The sequence below is a fragment of the Natrix helvetica genome, assembly GCF_964273705.1.
Source record: "Natrix helvetica genome assembly, chromosome: 6".
NCBI lineage: Eukaryota > Metazoa > Chordata > Lepidosauria > Squamata > Natricidae > Natrix > Natrix helvetica.
Window position 1 is genome coordinate 17,025,523 of NC_138553.1, and position 20,859 is coordinate 17,046,381.

General features: G+C 37.6%; 1 protein-coding gene across 10 annotated transcripts in view; it reads right to left on the reverse strand.

The window, feature by feature from the left end:
- The window catches only part of CAPRIN2 (caprin family member 2), a 31,757-nt gene that overhangs the window by 9,902 nt on the left and 996 nt on the right, over positions 1–20,859 (reverse strand). For all 10 annotated transcript variants that reach the window (XM_081956791.1, XM_081956790.1, XM_081956787.1 and 7 more), the window contains exons 2-14: positions 18,121–18,386; positions 17,163–17,225; positions 15,291–15,377; positions 13,975–14,213; positions 12,841–12,923; positions 11,673–11,828; positions 11,072–11,115; positions 6,703–7,413; positions 4,986–5,102; positions 4,161–4,292; positions 3,519–3,594; positions 2,890–2,942; positions 1,333–1,428 (exon numbers count right to left, since the gene is read on the reverse strand). In XM_081956791.1, the coding sequence (XP_081812917.1) occupies positions 1,333–1,428; positions 2,890–2,942; positions 3,519–3,594; positions 4,161–4,292; positions 4,986–5,102; positions 6,703–7,413; positions 11,072–11,115; positions 11,673–11,828; positions 12,841–12,923; positions 13,975–14,213; positions 15,291–15,377; positions 17,163–17,225; positions 18,121–18,372 (2,109 nt within the window). In that variant the 5' untranslated portion in view covers positions 18,373–18,386. The remainder of the gene's footprint in view (positions 1–1,332; positions 1,429–2,889; positions 2,943–3,518; positions 3,595–4,160; positions 4,293–4,985; positions 5,103–6,702; positions 7,414–11,071; positions 11,116–11,672; positions 11,829–12,840; positions 12,924–13,974; positions 14,214–15,290; positions 15,378–17,162; positions 17,226–18,120; positions 18,387–20,859) is intronic.

Sequence of the window (20,859 nt, forward strand, 5' to 3'; positions counted from 1 at the left end):
CATAAACTGCTTGATAATTTCTTGACTTATGTTACACAAAGAATCCTCAACTTACAACTATTTGTTCAGTGAAGTTACTGCAGCACTGAAAAAAACTGACTTACAACTGGTCCTCACATTTACGACCAGCACAGTATCCTCCCAGTCACATGATCAAAATTTGGCCACTTGGCAACTAGCATGTTATGATGGTTGCTGCACCCAGGAGTCATGTGATCATCACCTGCAACCTTCCAAGCCAGCAAGCGGCCTCCTCAGAAATAAGATCAAATTAATAAATAGCTACCCTTCTTAATAAACCACTTATTGAACAATATAATAACAATCCTATCTAGTTCTATCTCTAGTAAGAACATTGTGCAATTGAAAAAAAAGCAAAGAATGGGCAAAAAAAGCAGAGTTCAATTTGTTTTAGGGATCTTTTTATTTTATTTTATTACAGATCATAGATACCCTGAGGGCTTCTCCTTTAAGGACAAAAAGAACCACAGAATGGCTTTTCATTTACTTCTCTTAGAGCTCCCTTCTTTAACTATATGGGCTGGGAACTCTGGAAACTCTAATTAAGTCACATTCAGGAAACAGGACATTTGCGGAACTCATACCAAGAATTTGTTGTGGCCCACCAGCAGAGTTGGACAGTAAGGAGGTTGGGGAGGAACATGGGCCAATCCTGGAGTCTGGGGAAGGCTCTGATGAGGGCTCTGTGTCGGAGGCAGAGATGGGGCCAGAGCCGTATGCCAGTTATCAGATGCCTTCAGAGGCAGACATCAGTGAGGCAGACGAACAGCTGGAGCCTGTTCCCAGTGTGCGCATTGGCAGAGTTCCCAGACGAAGGGAACAACTAAAGAACAGGTGTCGACTTGGGAGTAAGGCTACAGGTGGAAAATGAATGGGCCCCTCCCAGAGGAAATAAAAAAGGAGCAAAAGGGGACTGGAGTTTGCAGGAGACAATTATCCTTCCTGTAGAACGAGGTCAATATTTAAAGAAAGGATCACTATTAGTGTATTGGGGACATCATATTTCTCAGAGTTCATTGCACAGTAGAGATAGAATGTAAATGGGGCTCTGGAAAAGAGGTACAGGGTGCTTCCATATTTGACTGTTTCTTGTTTTCCTGGCAAAAGTGTATTGATACTACTCAACATTAACCTGCTCCCCCACCTCCCGAATCACCCATCCATTACTGGCGTAAGGCCACATACTTCTTTCTCAAAAGCTATCACAAGTTGGTGGAGTTCTACAAAAGCAATTCCTGATTGAAGGTGGGAAATACATAAATTAGGATCAAGAGAATCAAAAACAGAGAGGAATTGGTAAAGCCGTCTTACCTGTGGTGAATGAAGTTCAGTTTCTGATCCAGACAAAGTGTTATCAGAAACTAAGGAAGTGTTTGATCCATGCAAGGTCACAGGAGAAGAAGCACTCTGACAATAAAAGTTGCCACAAGATCATTAAAGGAGATCTTTAAAAGTACAATTTGAAATACATTATGACATTTGCTTCATTAAATGTTCACTTAGACATTATTCTATGATTTTTTTTAAAAAAAAATAATGTTGTAAGCTGCCTGGAATCACCTATGTATTCGTGGCTATATAAATTTGTTTAATAATTTTTTAAAAATCAACATTTGCCCATCCCAGGTCCTTATCGTAGCTGGATAAAAATGGCAATTCCAGTTTGAACATCTGGCTGACTGTGCAATGAACCATAATAGTAATGATAACTGAAGATACTGGGTTTCGGCAAAGGTTTATATTTTATCACAGTGAGAAGGCTAGACAAAGATAACTTGGCTGCCTGTCGAACGTTGTTATGCAAGCCATTCTCTTTCTTCCTTTCTCAATGTTATCCCCAATTATGTATAAGATGGCAGATAACTGAAGGCAACTTCTTTGGAAAGAATGACTTTTGCTCTGTCCAGTCATGGAAAACATTCCATCACTGATAACTAGATTAAACGAGGAAAGAATTAAAACATGTCTAATTGTCCAACTTCCCAATGATTCTGGTTTGAATGTTGGAGGCCTAATTTAGTTTCTCCCTGGTGTGCCATATAATAAGTAGGATTCAACAGGAACAGGTGTTCTGGGGGGGGGGGGGAAATTCCAAAACTCCATTTATTCACGTCTCTTTTGGAAGCAGATTAGTTTGGGAGATAAAACATTTTTCACAGGACAAACCCTAATCCTAACCTAAGAAAATACAGGTAGTCCTCAACTTATGACCACAATTGACTCCAAAATTTCTGTTGCTCAATGAGACATTTGTTAAGCCAGCACACATTTAGTTCTGATTGCCTTTATACTGAATCCCACAAGTAGAACATGATGGAATGTAATCTTCCCACTGAAGTTCTCCCAACAACTGGGAGTAAGGCATACTGTCCCTGATAGTACAGATTATACAGATACTCCTCAACCAACGACCATAATTGAGCCCAAAATTTCTGTTGCTAAGCAAGACAGTTGTTAAGTGAATTTTGCCCCATTTTACCTTTGTTGCCATAATTTATAAGTGAATTGTTAAGTTAGTAACACAGTTGTTAAGTGAATGTGGCTTCTCCATTGACTTTGCTTGTCAGGAGGTCGCATGGGACACTGAAACTGTCATAAATGAGCCAGTTGCCAAGTGCCTGCTTTTTTATCAAGTGGCTATAATGGTCCTAAGTATGAAAAAATTGAGGACTACCTGAGCAAGGATCCAATAAACCATTTTTTTCCTATTGTCCTTCAAGGGACTTCTACTTTTTCCTGACACAGAAGAGTAAATTTAGCACTGGCACACAATGGAGAAATAAAAATAAAATTTGAATCAAATAAACCATCCAATAATATATTTAAAAGTTGACATCTTTTTTCACAAATGACAACTTTCGATTTTACCTGCATTGATTGTTCAGGGAAATCATTTTGGCTTGAAAGCTGTTCATTAGAAGCTAAAAAATAAGAAAAATATGAAGTACAACTGTTTCCAATAAATTAAGAAAACAGTCAGTTTGATAAGTCCTGTATTGGGTAACACAGTGTTACCATTTCTAGATTTAAAAAGGCTGACAGCTATATTTATATTTAGCATTATTGATTTGCATCTCAATAGCTAGTTGAGACTAGACAAGGATAGAGTTTTAAAGTCTTCAATCTGAAATCAAAATTAGAGACAACTCCAAATGTTTCATTAAATAAACAATAAAAATACTGCAGTGTTTTTTTTTTTTACACGCCACATTATCTCTTCAATATGTTGATATAATTTAAATGCAGCTTTGATACATTCATTTCAATTAATGTTAAAATAGAAATTTTGGGCAAAGATTCAAAATTAAGTTTTCATACAAACTTTGTATTTATTAAAGGTCATAAGTCATCTTTGTTTGCCATAAATGTAATCGACAAGTTAAAATTAGAATATGAATGATAAGCAACTGTTTTAGGTTATTTCTTATTTTATTTTATTGTTTTATTTCATTATAATATATGTACTTTATTTATTTAAATGATTTAAATAGAATTACCAGAAGAATCAACAGAAGAGGCTTGTGATGAACAGCCAGCATTTTGTGAAGGTTTATCAAAATCTAGAAGTGATTCCTTAAAGACAAAAGTGTTACTCTTTTGAATATACATGTGTGTATAAAAATACACACACATTTATATACACAGCTAACAGATGCAAAAAGCAAACATACAAATACAATCTAGAAGTGTAGCATTAGTTTAACAATGAAATAAATGGGTAAATATTACATATTTAAGTCTAATTAATGTCTTACTGAACACCTTGATTTTATGACCATAAAGCTGATTATTGCCACTATAATTTTAGCATCCTGATTTATAAGTAAAATTTTAACATACTGAGAAATATTTCTCCCTGGTCTTGACTTTAAAATAGGCCAGATAATATCCTGCTGAAAATTCACAATGCAAAAAAATATAATTCACCTTTTCAAGATCATTGATATTTCTTTTGGCCAATATATTTTGAAAGATGGAAAATTTCGGAATCTATCTTTTGGTATATTTGATGTATTCACAGATAGATATGGCATCAAAATTTTGATACTGAAGTCATTCTTTCTTTATATTCCTACCTTTCCTGGTTCATCATTAATTCCCAGTAGTTCCAATGCTATTATATTAAGCAATAAAGCTACCTGCATGAAATTGTAAGTCCCCTGAATTTGAGTCATCAAATCTTGCAGTTTTTCCCTTCGGAGGATTGGATCCTTTGGAAGGCTAGAAGTAGAGCAAAACTCTGCAGCTGTTTGGTGCACAGGCTTAGCTACCTAATAGGACAGAAAAAGGCAAGCAGTGGGGAAGAGCATATAATTGCACAGAGCAGTCAGCTCTTTTCAGTTTGCTTAAATCAGACTTCCTAAACTCTTTGCCATTACATTTCCCTTATAGTGTAATTTAAATGCATACCCCCTCCTAAAAACCCAAACAAGCCATTTTATCTGTTGGAGGCTTAGAACAGCCCTTATAGTCCTCACGCCCTTTCTTACCTAGGAGGAAGCTGGCCACCTAAAAAAGGGCCACTGGCCAGCTACCATTTATGCAATGAGAGCAGAAAAGTGAAGCCATTTTGCTGCTCTTACTCTATAAGATAACTCAAGCCCTAATATAGACTATTACCAAGTTGGCGCAAAACACTGAGTCAAAGCAAAACAAACCAGATTAAGGCAATAAGATAATTGATTTTTATACAATGATTTTTACCTAGTCAACAATTTGAACCTGGAACATGTAATCATTTAAAGGCACTGACCCTCCTGGCCTTCCATAAGAGCCTAAAGACATGGCTCTGCCAGTTATTTGGGGGCTCCAATGGGGGGAATATCCCAGTAGAGGTAGTTCTCTCTCTATGACACGGGTTAAAAAGGCTAAAGCAGAAGACTGGATTTTATGCAGAAATATAACATCTACTCATAAAAATATTTTAAATACTCCAAAATATTGTAATAATCTGACTAGCATACCTGCATGACATTTTGGATATTCCTGGGTAATTTGCATGGTTCTCCAATTGATTGAAAGCTCCCTTTTTTCTTTGATGCATCAAAGCTGTGTTCATTTACTCCACCTGTCTTTCCACCCTATAGAAGCCAAAAAAAAAATCGATTTATTAGAACCCAATTCGGCAACAAATTTTGAAAGCCAAGATTTCCTTCTGCTAAAAACTGATGTATGTCAAGTGCTTGTATTGTTCTGTGAACCTCAATGCTTTTGTTTTTACATACGATGCCCAGACATCATTTTATTTCTACTTCTATTTCAACAACTTTCATGCAAATGCACAAAGAAAACAATGTTATGGACACCATGCAAGATTAGTTTACTTTTACAAATTCCATCACCATATTTTTTTTTTTACTTTACCCACTTTTTTCACACCTGATTCATGTTTTGATCTGCATTCTTGTCTCTAAATTAAAAAGCATGCAAAGTATTTGACCAAACTTATAATAAACATTCTAATTTCAATGCCTATCAATAGACATAAAATCAGCTTACTGTATTTTGAAATATTCAGTAAGAATGAGGAACAAACAAGTTATCTATATTTCCCCCTCTTTAAATATTTTAAATTACCATGTTTCCCTGAAAATAAGACAGGGTCTTATTTTCTTTTGACCCCCCCCCTGAAATAAGTGCTTGGCCTTATTTTGCGGAAGGTCTTATTATTTTTGAGGTGCAGGAGGCGGTGAGTGTGGTCACCTCATGGCTGCTGCTGTGTTGCAATATTTTCAGGAAGGGCTTATTTTGGGGGAGGTCTTATTTTAGTGCATGCGCTCAAAAGTCTAATTGGGTTTATTATCCGGGGAGGTCTTATTTTCAGGGAAACAGGGTATTATTTACTAAAACATTTATATGGCTGCCCAACTCAGACTATGTGTCTTTGAACAATGTCCAAAACCACTAGAGCACAACATGTCTCATTAAATCTTACTAAAACACTAAATGGCAATTAGAACTGAAATACTCTATAACACATCAAATGGGAACACTTATTCATCTTGACCCCAGAATAAGAGTAAGATACAAATAACTTGCCAAAAGCAAGTTTCAATAATGCATGCCAGATTGCTCTTTTCATCCTGGTTTAAATCCCAGATGAGTGAGCTTTATCAGACCGGCCTGGCATTCAGAAATAGCAGCTGGAGTCCAGAGCTGCTCAAGGCTTGACCATTGGAAAGCAGGAAATGGCGGGGAAGGCAAAACTAGTAACCGGCATTAGACTCCTGCCAATTTACAAAATTAACCCAAGCACAAAGTTCTTGTTAGGGATATAACCCTAGTCTTGGCTTGGCAATGTATGTATGTGTGTGTGTGTGTGTGTGTATGTATGTATGTATGTATGTATGTATGTATGTATGTATATATATATATATATACACATACATACACACACACACACACACACACACACACACACACACACACACACACACACATTGTAGTATTCAAGGCAGCTACATTATATGGGGCATTGAAAGATTAATGTAATATGAAATGTCCAGGTTCCCTTATCTTCAGCCCCAAGGATCTACATAGAAAAACCATTGAATTATCAATAGTATATTGATCAGTGTTCCATAGCAATGAATAATCGGTGTAGAAGCAATTAATTTTCAGTAAGCAAAATAATGTGAGAAAAGCACGTTAATTTGGATGCTATTGTTTATACTAACTCACTTCTTTCAGTTCCCCGTCAAGTTTCTTTAGCGCAGTCTGATCCTTTGGTACAAGATTCCCAACTCCCCAGATCTTAGGAGGATTCTGTAATGGCTGCTGGACCACTTGCTGTGATCTTTCAGATGTTTCCCAAACTTTTGGAGGCTGGGATTTTTGCTCATCCTCTTCTCCTATATGCCCCACCCATGGCTTTTCAGGTTGCTGTTTCTCATCTCGGACACGTGCATCCCAAGACTTCACAGGTTCTGTTTTTTTCAAAGTTTCCATATTAGTTTGAGACACCCACATTTTTGGCTTTTCCTGGTTTTCTTCCAATCCTCCTTTAGTTTTAGTTACCCAAGGCTTGGGACCTTCTTGCTTTGGTTCCTGCTGTTCTTTCTCTTTTGTTACCCAGGATTTGGAAGAGGCCTGCTCTTCTCTAACTGGGGCCACCCAAGGCTTTGGAACATCCTGCTTATGATCATCAACTTCTTGAAGAGGCGATTCCCAAGGCCGTGAAAGTTCCAGCTTCTTCTTCCCTTCTTGGTTTACAGATTCCAATGATTTCGTGGAGTCAGGATTTTGCCTTTTCTGTTCCTCTTCTTCAACTTCAACCAGCATTTCCCAGGATTTGGGGGGATCACTTTTTGTAGTATGTTCTATTTCCCAGTGTTTGGTTCCTTCAGGCTTGACAGTCCTATCTGCTTCAGGCAAATAGCGCCTATTAAGAAACTGTGTAGTACAGAAACAAAATAAAAACAGAACTTCAGTAGAGCAGCATAAAATTCAGCATAAGCTATATTAATGTAGACAGTAGTTCTCATCAGAGGCCAATAGACATCAATCAAAATATACCTTATTGCTAAAGCAACAAGTAAAGATGATAGAACCTCTAGTTTGTGGGAGGTCATGTCTTAAGGCCACTGAGGACATTTCCAAATTTTAGAGTACATTCATGGTACTCGAATAAAATTGCAGTTGTTGCAGGAACACTTATTAATCCCAAAGTGGATACTGTATATGCAGTCAAAACATATCCACTTACCAAAAGGTAAACTAAAAAGGCTGTTGTCAATCACCCAAACGTATCTCCCCCCTTCCAAATATACTGCCTTCTCCTTTTGCATTTAGGGCCAACATAAAGCAACGCACTACAATCACACACTTGTTCCAAAAATTCCTATAAAGATGTTAAACGCAAACACTCTGCAGCAAACTGGCTTCCCCTTTAATTTTTTTAATTAAAAAATATATTAAAGGCAGGTGGCAGGAAGCTATCAAGGGAAGTGTGTGAAAACATTGGTAACTATGGAAACAGTATCCTTTCCAGACCAAAATTAAGCTGCTCTAATTCTAGCATATATAGAAAGTCACCTAAGAACCAGCTTTTGGGGGTTCAGCAAAAGATAAAAATCTAATAAATCTACAGGTTAACAATTTGCCTGTGAAGTAAACCATCTACTTGCAAGACACTGGTATCTAAAACTGCCATAATCCTGTAGTGGCTCAATCCCATATAAGATAACATTATTAGGGCTATTTACTCCAGTAAGTTGTTATAACAACTTGCAGTTGAAGAAATGAACTAGGCAGTGTACATGGACAAGTGGAGAAGGCATTAATAAGTGTATATATGTTGTGTATATACAACATCAGTCAAATATTCATCTCATTCTTGAGCTTTATCATTATGCATCTGATAGAGGTTGCTATTTTAGATGCTATTTTAGAAACAGTACTGGAGTTTTGCTTTCTATTGTTTCTTTCTTTAAATATATCATATTTTGAATAGGGAAATGGCAATCAACTAGACAACACTTTAGCAACTAAAAGGAGAAGTACCAAATGTGATGGCTGGTGTAACAACAGAGAGCTAAATCAGATATTCTTAAGTATGTTCCCCCAATCTAGTTTGGGAGGATTCTTACAGGGAAAAATGTTATCTGGGATAAAAATGTTATCTTGTCATCTTTCTGTTCTCTTGTATTTCAATTCCCTCATATAATTATTTGTCCCTACCACTACCCAAAGCCCACTGTTGATATATATAGCCTCCCAAATGATAAAGAGGAAGAAAGTGTCCATGTAGACCGATGGCCCATCTGCAAAAGGAAAAATATATGGTGTATTTGTTCAGCTCTTCAGTTGTTCCCTGTTAAAATTTAAAATTAGGGGTATAAGAAAATGGAAGTTCATAAAATGTCTGGTTTCCAATTTATGAATTGAATTCAACTGCCAAGCCTAATCATGCAGACTTCAACTGAGACCCCACTTTTCAAATGTTGTTATCTTGCAAATGGACTAACTCTTTGCCTTTTTCATTGGCAAAGGTGACAGACAGATGAGACTGGAAGGAGGGGAGGTGAATGACACATTACTTCAAGATATTCCCAGTTCTTTGAAGCAGGGCCTCCCTGTGAACTGTGTTTATTAGTGAATGGGGCTTTTAATTCCATCATCGTGTTTTGCTTCATGACAAGTGGCCAACTAACAAGCTTGTTTCAGATTGGCTGCTTTCCACTCCACTATTATTGCATCTGTAAGAGATTGCCAAATTTAAGCATCTGCTCAGAGTTGTCTTCATAAATAAGTTCGGCCTTCAGTTTTTACTTCTGAAAAATTTAGATTCCCTTTTCTGCATAAAGTTAAAGGAACTGATCACTGTTTTAAAAGTATTCAAGGAAACATATGAAAGAAATAAAACATGTTTCCTTTTAACATCTTTGTTTGTATCCCACCTTTATTATTTTTACAAATAACTCAAGGTGACAAACATATCCAACAAACAGAACTTCCTCCTCCTGTTTTTCCCAAATACGAACTCTGTGAAATGGGTTGAGCTAAGAGAATGTGACTGGCCCAAAGACACCCAGTTGGCTCTCATGGCTAACGTGGGACATGAACTCACGGTCTCCTGCTTTCTAGACTGGTGCCTTCATCACTTCACTTACAAACCTTCATTTAGGTCAGCTCAACAATTATAAATTTAAGGTAATCTATCATTAAGATATAAAAGCTTAATTCCTGCTTTGCCTATAAACTAAGAAGATAAATAAAAATAAGTTACTTGCATAGCCAGTTTTTATAGACAATTTCTAGTCCAGCTACTGCATATGGCAAATCTAATGGATTTTAATGGATGTGAAATATTTCTTTCAGAATTAATGAGATGGATTCCTTTTTCTACTTTATCCAACTATTGGTTTGTTTGTTTTTTTCATTTACTGATCACATGTCAGATCAAGGGGGAAATCCAGCAGGTTCTCACAGGTTCTGGAGAACCAGTAGCGGAAATTTTGAGTAGTTTGGAGAACTGGCAAATACCACCTCTGACTGGCCCCAGAGAGGGGTGGAAATTGAGATTTTGCAATATCCTTCCCCTGGAGTGGGGTGGGAATGGAGATTTTGCAGTATCCTTTCCCTGCCATGCCCACCAAGCCATGTCCACAGAACCAGTAGTAAAAAAATTTGAATTTCACCACTGTGTCAGATCCTGTAATTGAACAAACTAAGGTTGAATTGTATGCTTTAGCTTCTTAAGTATTTTATGTAATCTTCTTTTAATTAGGTTCAGTTAAACACAAATTTTGATCAAGGATTTAGAATATAGTGCTGTATTAACAGATTTTTTTTCAGCATATTCTAAAAGTCTAATAAATCTAATTGTTGGATGTGGAATGAGGAAGAATGTAAACATACTGTTAAGACCTGGGGAATCCAAGCCCCACAGATGTAGTAAGTAATTTAGAGCAGGTCAAAACTCTGATTTTATATTGTACTGTTTATTTTAGACATTTTTAGTTTGAGCTTCAATCTATATTCTGCATGGGTCTACTTTTATTTGAACTTGCTTTGTGGCTCATTTGTGGGGATTTTTGCTGGTGTGGATTTATAATTTTACATTTTGGTGTCAGTTTGTGTCATGGACACTTGTAAGCTTGTAACGTGCCTCAGAAAAAATTAGAATTACCAAATACCGATGATGCTCTGGTACTTTTTTACTTTTTCAAATAATACAAATAGACATTTTTCATCATTGACCTTGCTCCTAGAGAGAGGAAGGAAGGAAGGAAGGAAGGAAGGAAGGAAGGAAGGAAGGAAGGAAGGAAGGGTTTGTGTTTTTATTTTTATAGTTATAATGTACACCGAAGGCGGCATTTAATTTCGTTATGCCATGTGCAATGACAATAAAGTAAACTAAAGGAAGGAAGGAATTTAGCCAACACAAGTTGAAGTCAATAATTACAAATAAAAATCAATTTATTTTGTTGGAACTTAAAGTTCTTCAAGATTTTAAAGAGATCTTATGCAAACCTTATAATTAAAGTTATATTAAAAGCTACTTGCAACCCCACTATGTATTATGTACCAGATAATATGATGGACTTACTTCTTGAGGTTGTATTTCAGATTGAACATGCTGCCTCGGAGATTCTGGAAACAAAAAAAAAAAGCAATTTTAATTCAAGTACCTGCATAAGCAAGTGCTGTAATTGCATGAAGAGAGTGAAGTTAATTAACACAATATATTGTAATTTGTTAACCATAATTCGATGAAGACACATTTGGCCTCCTTCACACAATGTATTAAGCCAAAATTATTACATTACAGATTAGGGCAAGATATGAAGCTAGACTCAGACTTTGGATTGAATGACTTCAACCACAATCCTACTCCAATTTAGCAATGTGCAATTTGTCTCGGTACAAAGCACACACATTGTTACTGTCGCATGCAAAGGTTTAGGCAATCTTGGTCAAAACTTTCAGTAAATATCTAATTGAGCAAAAGATGACAAATCCTGCAGATTTGTACTTAGGCTTATGATTTTTGTGCAGATTCCTACCAATGCTTTATTACTGTTATATTCCTCAAAAATTCTTAAAATCCTAAAAATGAAGAGAGCACCATAAATGAATACAGCCTTGATACAACCCCATCTTAACCTGAAAGTCCATCATGTAATGTAAGATTTAAATGTACACATTACCTATTTCATTGACAGACTCTGGTTTTGAGAATTGTTTGTTTTTTTCAAGCATTTCTTCTCTCGGTTCTTTTTTTTCTGGTTTGTTGCAAGGGGTAGGAATGTTTTCAAAATATCCAGAATCTATTAGTTTTGATAACAAATCCTTCAGATGCTTATCTAAAAGAAAAAGTGATCAATGTTGAATGATATTCCAAAAGGATTTTAAAACTTTGGCTAGTAGAAATCACTCATCTTAAAAATATAAGTATTTCATGTTAGTGACATGTATTTTACAGCTACCTAAATCAGGGTTTCCCAATAGCAGTATCCCGCATTACAGTAGAACCTCTGGTCGCGACCATAATTTGTTCCATAATTTTGGTTGCAACCTGATTTGGTCATGACTCGAAATTTGGCGCTTACAAAAAAATGACGCGGAAGGGAGAATCAGCCGCGACTGTGTTTGATCACCACCCAAGTATGTGTTTGTGACCAGATTCAAACATTTTGTGAACTTTTTGGTCGGACTCGGAACCTGATTTAGTCATGGTCAGAAGCATTCATGACCAGTACTGGAAACACTCACACACTGTACAGACAAATGCTAAGCAGGGATTTCAAATCATGCTTTGCTTAACAAGCCATAATGACCTAGTTTCCAATTATAGGTGGATTTTCACATGCTAAGCAAAAAGCAACTAAGCCATATTATAGTTTGACAAAATGTGGGATTTAGTGTTAAGCCAAGGTTAACAAATTAACAGAGAAAACCCTTACATATCCCATGACAATGTTCTCAAAAAAATATACCTTAACCCAAGGGTATCAAGCTCAAATTGCTTCAGAAATTAAATGTTCTATCTTCCACACACAATGTATGGATGCTAAAACTGATATAAACCACAGGTACTACTGGTGATAGTACAGTACTACTGAATCCCATTATTCTAATATGGTCTTCTCTTTTATGTCTGATTAAAACCCTTGCCCTAGGGGTCAACAACATTTGTAAGTCTGGCAATGTTCAATTTGAGAGACAATGGAAAAACCAAGTAATGTAGGCAATAAGGCAAAGGCCTTATGGACTGAAATAAAAGTTGCTATCTCAGTTCTGCCTTTTACCTTAAATATTTACATCTTTAAAACTGGATCCCACTATAACAGAGCCTCTTTTTATTAAGCTACTCACAGGTTGTCCCAACCACTACTTTTTCACTGCCTTCTAGCAGGTCCCAGAAACAGAGTGATGACTGCTCCATTTGGTCCTCAATGCTTAAAGCGAAAAGAAAGAAACAAAGTTTTTAAAAAATAGTTTGCAATTAAGTTTTAACTAATCGGTCAGCTTGCTATTTATTGCAAACTAGGGTTAATTAGCTGGCAACAGGCTTTTTCTTAGTAAAGTTCGAACCAGGCAATTGATATATACTTCAATCCAGCTAAAAACGCCAATCTAATTTCCTGTGCTGCCACCTCAGTAGGAATGGATACTAAAACAAAGTTCGTTTTTTTCAAATACTAAGAAATAATATACATTTTTGTCTGAAATCTGGTTTTGTATCTGATGGCAGTATGATGATGTCCATTTATATACTCCAATCCCTATTTCTATTATTTGAAAATACTCCAAGAGAATCTAGCTGAGCCTAAAAGGCTACATTTTAAGGAATAATGCATTTTAATAGGAAAATCATGTTTGTAACATTTCTGTAAAATTAGGCACATCAATCTGAACTTTTTGAATATGAATGTGATTGAAAAATGTTATGCCACATAGTTCTAGACTGAATAAAATAACATCTAAGAGTAATAAAACAATATATTGATAAGTCCCAAAGTAGTCATAATAGACCGCATATTACTAAAATAAATTTGTTTCATTTGGTACTGTATGAAGTTTACTTGTCAAGGCAACTGAGTACATATGGGCACCCTCTATTCTTAAGGTATGTATTATGCCAGAATTATGGAGGTTCTTCTCCTACAGGTTTGAAAGGTTAATTTAATCAAAACCCATTGCCCACTAAAATCTACCTCATGATCAAGGCGATGTGTGTTATACTCGAAGCATAGCAAGCTAAGAGCAAATAACCACTGTTCTTGCTTGATGCAGTTATGCCACACAAGAGAAGGGAGACAAAAAATACACAAAAGAAATATTTCATTTCTCTTTGTCAAGGAAACAAACTATTTCAGGAAATACATCCTGAAGTGGTGCCCAAAACTGAATCCAGCAACAAGACAAACCAACAATGGTTTAAAACCAAATGTTCAATATGCTATGGGCAACATGTATTTGATTTAAAGGTAAAGTAAGAAAAGTTACCTAACAGTTTCATTTCTTTCTGAGCATGTCAATTTTGCAAACTTAATGAGGTAGTCTAATTCTTTAGAAGGCAAGTATATTGCTCCATTCAAGCCACTTCTGAAGTCTTTCTGCACATGCTCTTGAGTGAAATTCTGCAGCACATACTGGACCTGCAGTATTGTGCGGAGTTTTTTCTTCTCGGCTTCAAGTTTCAGTAAGGTTTCTCTTCGTTGCGCTTTCCGCTGTGCTTTTAGTAGCTGTATCAATGTGAGGAAGAGATTGGCGGTGGGTTCATAAATAGTCTAAACAATGGACAGACTGAAGCTCAGGAAAATAACTTCAGTCAATGATTATTTTAATCACATTTATAAGGATCTTCCCAAGTCCCAAATTTCAAGCCTTTACAAACACTGCCTAAAATGCAAGAAATTTAATTGTCACAATAATATCCTATATCTGTGATGGCGAACCGGTGGCATGCAGACCCATCTCTCTGGGCACACCAGCCGTCCCGTTGCTCTTCTGGGTTTCGATGCATGCGTGGGAGTGCCAGAAACCAAAAGACCAGGTGACGGGCACGCCAGAAACCGGAAGCTCAGCTTCCTGGTCCACATGCATGCACGCCGGGGAGCTACTCTTCCAGTTTCCACCACTCCCCCGCGCGCATTCCCCCATTTCGGCACTCGATGCCAAAGAGGCTCGCCAATAGTGTCCTACATCAAAGCAATATGGCCCATATTATGCAAGTTTCTTTTGACTGTTTGTAGATACAGGTAGTCCTAGACTTATGACAATTGAGCCCAACATTTCTGCTCTTAAGTGAGACATTTGTTAAGTGAGTTTTGCCCCATTTTACGACCTTTCTTATCCCAGTTGTAAAATGAATCACTGCAGTTGATAAGTTAGTAACACGGTTGTTAAGTGAATCTGGCTTCTCCATTGACTTTGCTTGTCAGAAGTTACAAAAGGGGATCAGGTCCCTGGGACACAGTAATGGTCATAAATGTGAAGCAGTTGCCAAGCATCTGAATTTTGATCACATGAACATGGGGACGCTGCAAAGGTTGTAACTCTGAAAAATGATCATAAGTCACATTTTCCAGTGCCGTTGTAACTTTGAACAGTCACTAAACAAACTGTTGTAAGTCACGGACTACCTGTACAATAAAACAACCTACATATCATGACTGGTCAAAAGCAGCTTCTCTGCCATAGAAGAGCATAATTCAAGTCTGTGATTATCTTAGCAATGGGAAAAAATCTATCCAATTCTTCACACATTTTCTAATGAGTCAACTTAATTACTTAATAACACAATTATATGCTCTGCTCACCTCTTGACTTAGTCCAGAAAATGTCTTCTGAAGTTCTTTAGCAAACTCCAAGTTATGTATAACTTCTTCATATTTTTCAACAGCTTCCTGCAATTAGTCAGTTTTTATTCATTTAAAAATGAATCTAGGTTTACAGAGATGGGTCTTGAAGCACATCAAATAAAATAAATGTATGGCATCTTTGGGTGGATAAAAACACTAACTTGATTTTACTATGCAAAGTGCATATATTGAAACAAAATGTTTTCTGTCCCTGGCTTACACTCAAAATGAAACACAAGTGAAAAATCAACCAATCTTATTTGGTCAGGATTTATTTGCTTAAAAAGCAATTTGGCTAATTTTAAACAACCATTCCATTTTTTCATATGGATCAGAATAAATACTCTTCACATTTTGATTTGGACAATTTATATTTTAAAACATGAATTTTGTTGATCCATAAGGTTTCCACATTATGTTAAAGTGTTGAAAACCCTCCAGAGGTATGACATTTTTAACTTGAAAGATGACTTTGGTTTACTTTTGTAAAAAGAAACTTAACAAGCAACAATAATTGAGTCTTAGGGAGGCTTAAGCAACATTTTAAGAATTATTATACTTGTGACTATTTAAATAAAAGATTGTTGAAAGATACTCACATGAACTTAGACATTGTTGAAAACACAGCAGTGAGAGTATATACCACATATAAAATTTATAAATAACATTATAATAAAAATTTTGTTAAGTAAAGCCAAAAGGTGTTTAAAAGTTCTAAAATATTAAAAATTAACTACCACCTTTTCAATGGATTATAATGCAGTTTAAAATAATTATTTCTATTTATAGTGTTGTGGATATCTCAAAGGGATCCCCTAAATGCATCAGAGTACTACAATAATTGATTTCCTCAATTTTTTATTTTGAACAATGCATGATTATTCACCAACAATCCTAATTTTTTTTTTGAAGTTCCTGCATGATAACTTTTCTGTGTTTTTATTTACCAATTTAAATGCCACTCATAAAATCTTTAGCACAAATTTACTCTCATCAAAACATTAATTCGTCCTTCCATAGAATCCTCCAAGTGTCATCACATTTCATTACTTTTTGCTCTTCCATATGAGGAATTTTAGAAGCTGTGGTCCCAATACAATGGAAGGCTCTCAGGTTATAAAAATCTGCATTATGATATTATTTGAAAGATCATGACAATTGATTTTGCTAATACATACAGATTAACCAACTTTGTTCAACTTTTGTACCTTAAATTTTGAAATCTTTTGAAACACCCAGAAACATATTATTTGGCTATATTGCAAGGTACTCAAACACTGCTGCAGGGAATAAGAGAAGGCTGTAAAAGAGCAGATGAGACAGGTCCATTCTATGACAATATCCACAGCTTTTTTGTCTAAGTGTTTTAAGCTATGGTTTGCACAGACATACTAAGTTAAAATGTTATTGGCTAGATTGTTGATTAGCATGTTGTTTGAACCCAGTACCACTACTTTATCCCTTTATCAACTAGATTAATACAACAGGCCAAAGTTAAGTAAATTATAGGTTATCAATACAGTGGGGAACTTGAACTTCAGTTTCATTGAAAGGAGTACATTTCATTTCCCAGAAGCCTTCTATTCAATTAGTGTCAAACTCCATCCATTTTATTTATTAAAGCCTATAATATTTTCTGTCAAGTCTTAACAAAAAAACAACACTATATACACTCGGTTTCTAAAGTTAAACAGGAATTTAGCCTAGCTAGCTAGATATATGCACAAGTGGCATTCCTACCAAGTGCCATTTAACTGATCAAGAAAAGAGTAGATGTAAAAAAAATGTTTATAAAACAGTAAAAATGAGATATAAAAACAGAAATCTTACCAACTGATCTTGATTGAGGACCTCCCCCCTTTTCAGACGATCCCTGTAGTCTTCTAACTTGAGCTGCAAACACAACAAGTATGAACAAGTTTTTTCTTCAGGTACAGGCCAAGCTTGAACCACGCAAACCCATCATTAATTGCAACCTTCATTGCTACCATATACTATACCATGCTATTGCAAGGTTAACTTTCAATCTGACATCTCTGGAGAATATATTTAAGTACACTGCATTAGGTATCAGTGAAACAATGAATCAAAAAAATACCCTTTATAATTCATTGCTGCAGTCCAGGCTCTATACAGGCAATTACAAACAGAGCTAATATGACCTAGCATTTCTCTAAACACAGAAACAGTGTTTTAGGACTGTTGATGAATAGAAATGTTAGAACATCAAAAGCACAATTGTGATTCAGAGATAATATATACTTTATAGTTAAAACTATAGCCTTTTAACATATTTAAATTCAAATCTCTTGCAGCTGCATTGTAAAGCAATCTTTCAGCAGAAAGAAAAGGATTAATGAAGCATGAAGTTATTTCCAGTCAGGCAGGTTGCATTATACTGACAGCACAAAAATTACCCAGTAATTCTATACAACTTAACTTATATTTTTTATTACAAGAGACTGTTGTATAATAAAAGGAGTAAAGAAATGAATGTGTATGTCATATCTACTTAAAAGCCATTCCTCTGTCATCACAAAGCTATCTTAAAATGTCTTTTAAAAGCTGCAAATATCTAAAGTAACAACCTATACACTTATTCTGGACCAATGGATAGAGCAAATTATTATTTTTATAAGCAGTAAGTATAGATTACTTTCCCTGAGCACCGTGCTTTTCAAATCTATAAAGGAAGATATAGCCATAAGCAAAGGCACCTTATACAGTAAAAGCAATATGGTCTTACAGTATTATTGAACTCTGTTAATTTAGAAAAAAATATACCTACCTTCTTTTTTTCAATATTCCTAATTTTGTGTTTCAAGCAGATAAGTCCATTATCAATGTAAGTCTCATACGCCTGAGAAGCTGTGGCTGCAGAATTAAAAGCTGCCTGCAGGGGGCTCATGGGAGGCTGGTTATCCCCTCGAGGACCTTGGGTCACCTGCTGCTTATCTGGCTTCATGCTCTTCTCTTCCCCTTCCTCAGAGTGGCATGAAGGTGAAGGGCGGCGGAGGGGGGACTGTGAAAGTTGCACCATTGAAACGGCTAGGGCTGCAAAGAAACCGGTACTGATCAGCTGTTCCCTCCCGCACAGCATCTTTAAAGCAAGCGGCATAAATATGCGAGTGCAATCCAGGGAGATCTGCTGTGAGCCTTCAGCAGAAAAATTGCCTTGTACACTGCATTGCAAAAAGATGTTTCCAGAACCACAGAACTTTCAAGGAACAAACTATTTTCCCCTTTAAACATGAAATGACGGGCATCACTTTAGAATTCTCAAGGATACGAACTACAGCATTTCAATGTTAAAAAAATTGCAGACTTTATAGCTTCTGAATCAGAGTCCTAGCAGGACCAACATTCTTCAAGCTTTAATTTCTCCCTATTTGCCGTTATTGCCCTAGTTATAGTGCTAACAGCCATATCCACCAAGGACCATCCACAATTCACACCAAGCTAAAAGCACAACATCGTTTCATATACAGAATTCAATTCCAGATGCTTCTTCGTTTAAAACCCCAAAGATATTTAAAGAAGCCTGTAGGATCTTGTCAAATGCCCTAAAAACACAAGATCTGGAATGAAATGTTAGCAGCAACCTATAGGGAGACAGAGGGGAGAGAAAACAGCAAAACCTCTGCCCTTCCTGTCTTCTGATGACTAGGGAAGCATAGAATAATTACTACTGACAGTTAACACATAAGGTAGAACAAGGCTACACTGCACCAGCATCCCTTGAAATAAAAATACAAACTTCCAAAGGGCTAGAAGAAGCCCTCCAGATGCAGAAGAAAAGAGATCTTCGAGTACCTTTGTACGCATGTGTGTGCTTGTGTGCATGCTTCTGGGCATATACAGTTTAAGTGTGCGTAGAATGTGCTTTTGAAAACTAAAAGTCCCATTTTACAAATGTTATACCAACATCCAGTGGAATGACCAGACAAGGAGTGAAAGGTAAACCAATCAGCATTTTTCCCCTCTTTCCAAAGAGAAACAAGCAACCCCTTGCTCTAAAGATAATTAGAGGACTGCAGCTCCACACCACCTCATCCAAACGTCTACTAGGGACTCGAGTAGACCATTTTCCTAAGCATCTTCTCCATCAGTCTAATTTCCACCTAGGTGGAGACACCAATTGGCAGCCCCCATTATTATTTTTTGAAAGCAGGTAAGGGCAAAGAGAGAAGCCAGGAAAGTTCCATCCCTGCCAGAACCGGGGGGAAAAGAGGGACCTTCATCAATGCCCCGCAGCCAGCTTGGCGGACACTAGTGACGAGGCAGCGCTGGGTCATCCTCCGCTGAAAGCCGTCCATGTTCTTGGCGGACCGGAGCTGCCGAGACATCCCTTCGTCGAATGGGATTGGGACCGTGACAGGGCTCGTCTCCTCTTCCCTCGACATCCTTCGGTCAAGACAGGAACACGCGCCCACAAAGGCTCCGCGATCCGTCGGCATGACAGCCCCGAGAGGTCCCTCACACCCGTCCCGCCTCTACCCACTGCCCACCGGCGACAACTCACCTCAGCAGCCAAAGCAGCTCAAACCCACCCGCCCGCTCGCGTCCCCGCTTATAAACCCTACGCCCCCGGAGCTACGAAAGGGGCGGGGCCTCCGGGGAAGGTCAGCCGACGGCTCGCCAATCAGCAGCCGGCTCCGGCCGCCCTGTCCCACCCCGGCAACCACATGGCCTTCTTCTCCGGCATTCGGGGCCTCGCCACGTGACTAGACGGACCGTTAACCGCGGGGGGGGGGAGAGAAAGGGAGGGGGGAGCGAAGGAATGCCGGGTTCTAACAGCAGCGCTGAGGGGAATTCGGCGCTGCGGCTCTTCATGGGGTCCCATAAGGGTCTTGATGGAAAAAAAGGGAGGTTTGCGAAGCGAGGCAGGAGCCGCTCCCACCAAGTTAGGTTAGGGGGGAGGGGAGGAAAGCATCCTTTGGCTGGGTCGGCGCAACCCGGCAAACGAGCGGCTTGCAAAATAGAGCGACATGTGTCAGAAGCGATGAACCAGCAGACCGTAGTTTTAAGCTTCTGGGCTTCTCAGGATAGGAAGCAAAAATGCATATTCGCCTCGCTTCCCATGGAAGGAAAGGAAGCTCCATTCAGGGGTACACCGAAGGGGGGGAGAGCGATTGGGGGGGGAGTGAATGGGGCTTGCGCTAGGAATGAGCAGCCCTTGCGCCCCTTACTCGTTCAAAGTTATATTACGTGCAATTTTAGTGACAAACCTAGAATTGTTTTTCCATCAGAAGAAGCAATATTTCCCCCCACGCGGGGCTACTCCTCCCCCGTTTCAGCGTAATTGTGTGATGATCCTAATCCTATAGGATTGTAGGCAAGATATAAGCCGTCCCAAAATTTAAAGGGATTTTTACTTATAAAGCATTCCGGCTGCCTTTTAAAGTTGCTTGGTTTAAGACTGGCAGTTGATTCCAAGTACTTTCTATACCAGGTTTTTCTGCCATAATCCATGCTGAATATTTTATGAAAGGCGGATGACCAAAGATTAGGGGGTCCCAGACCATAG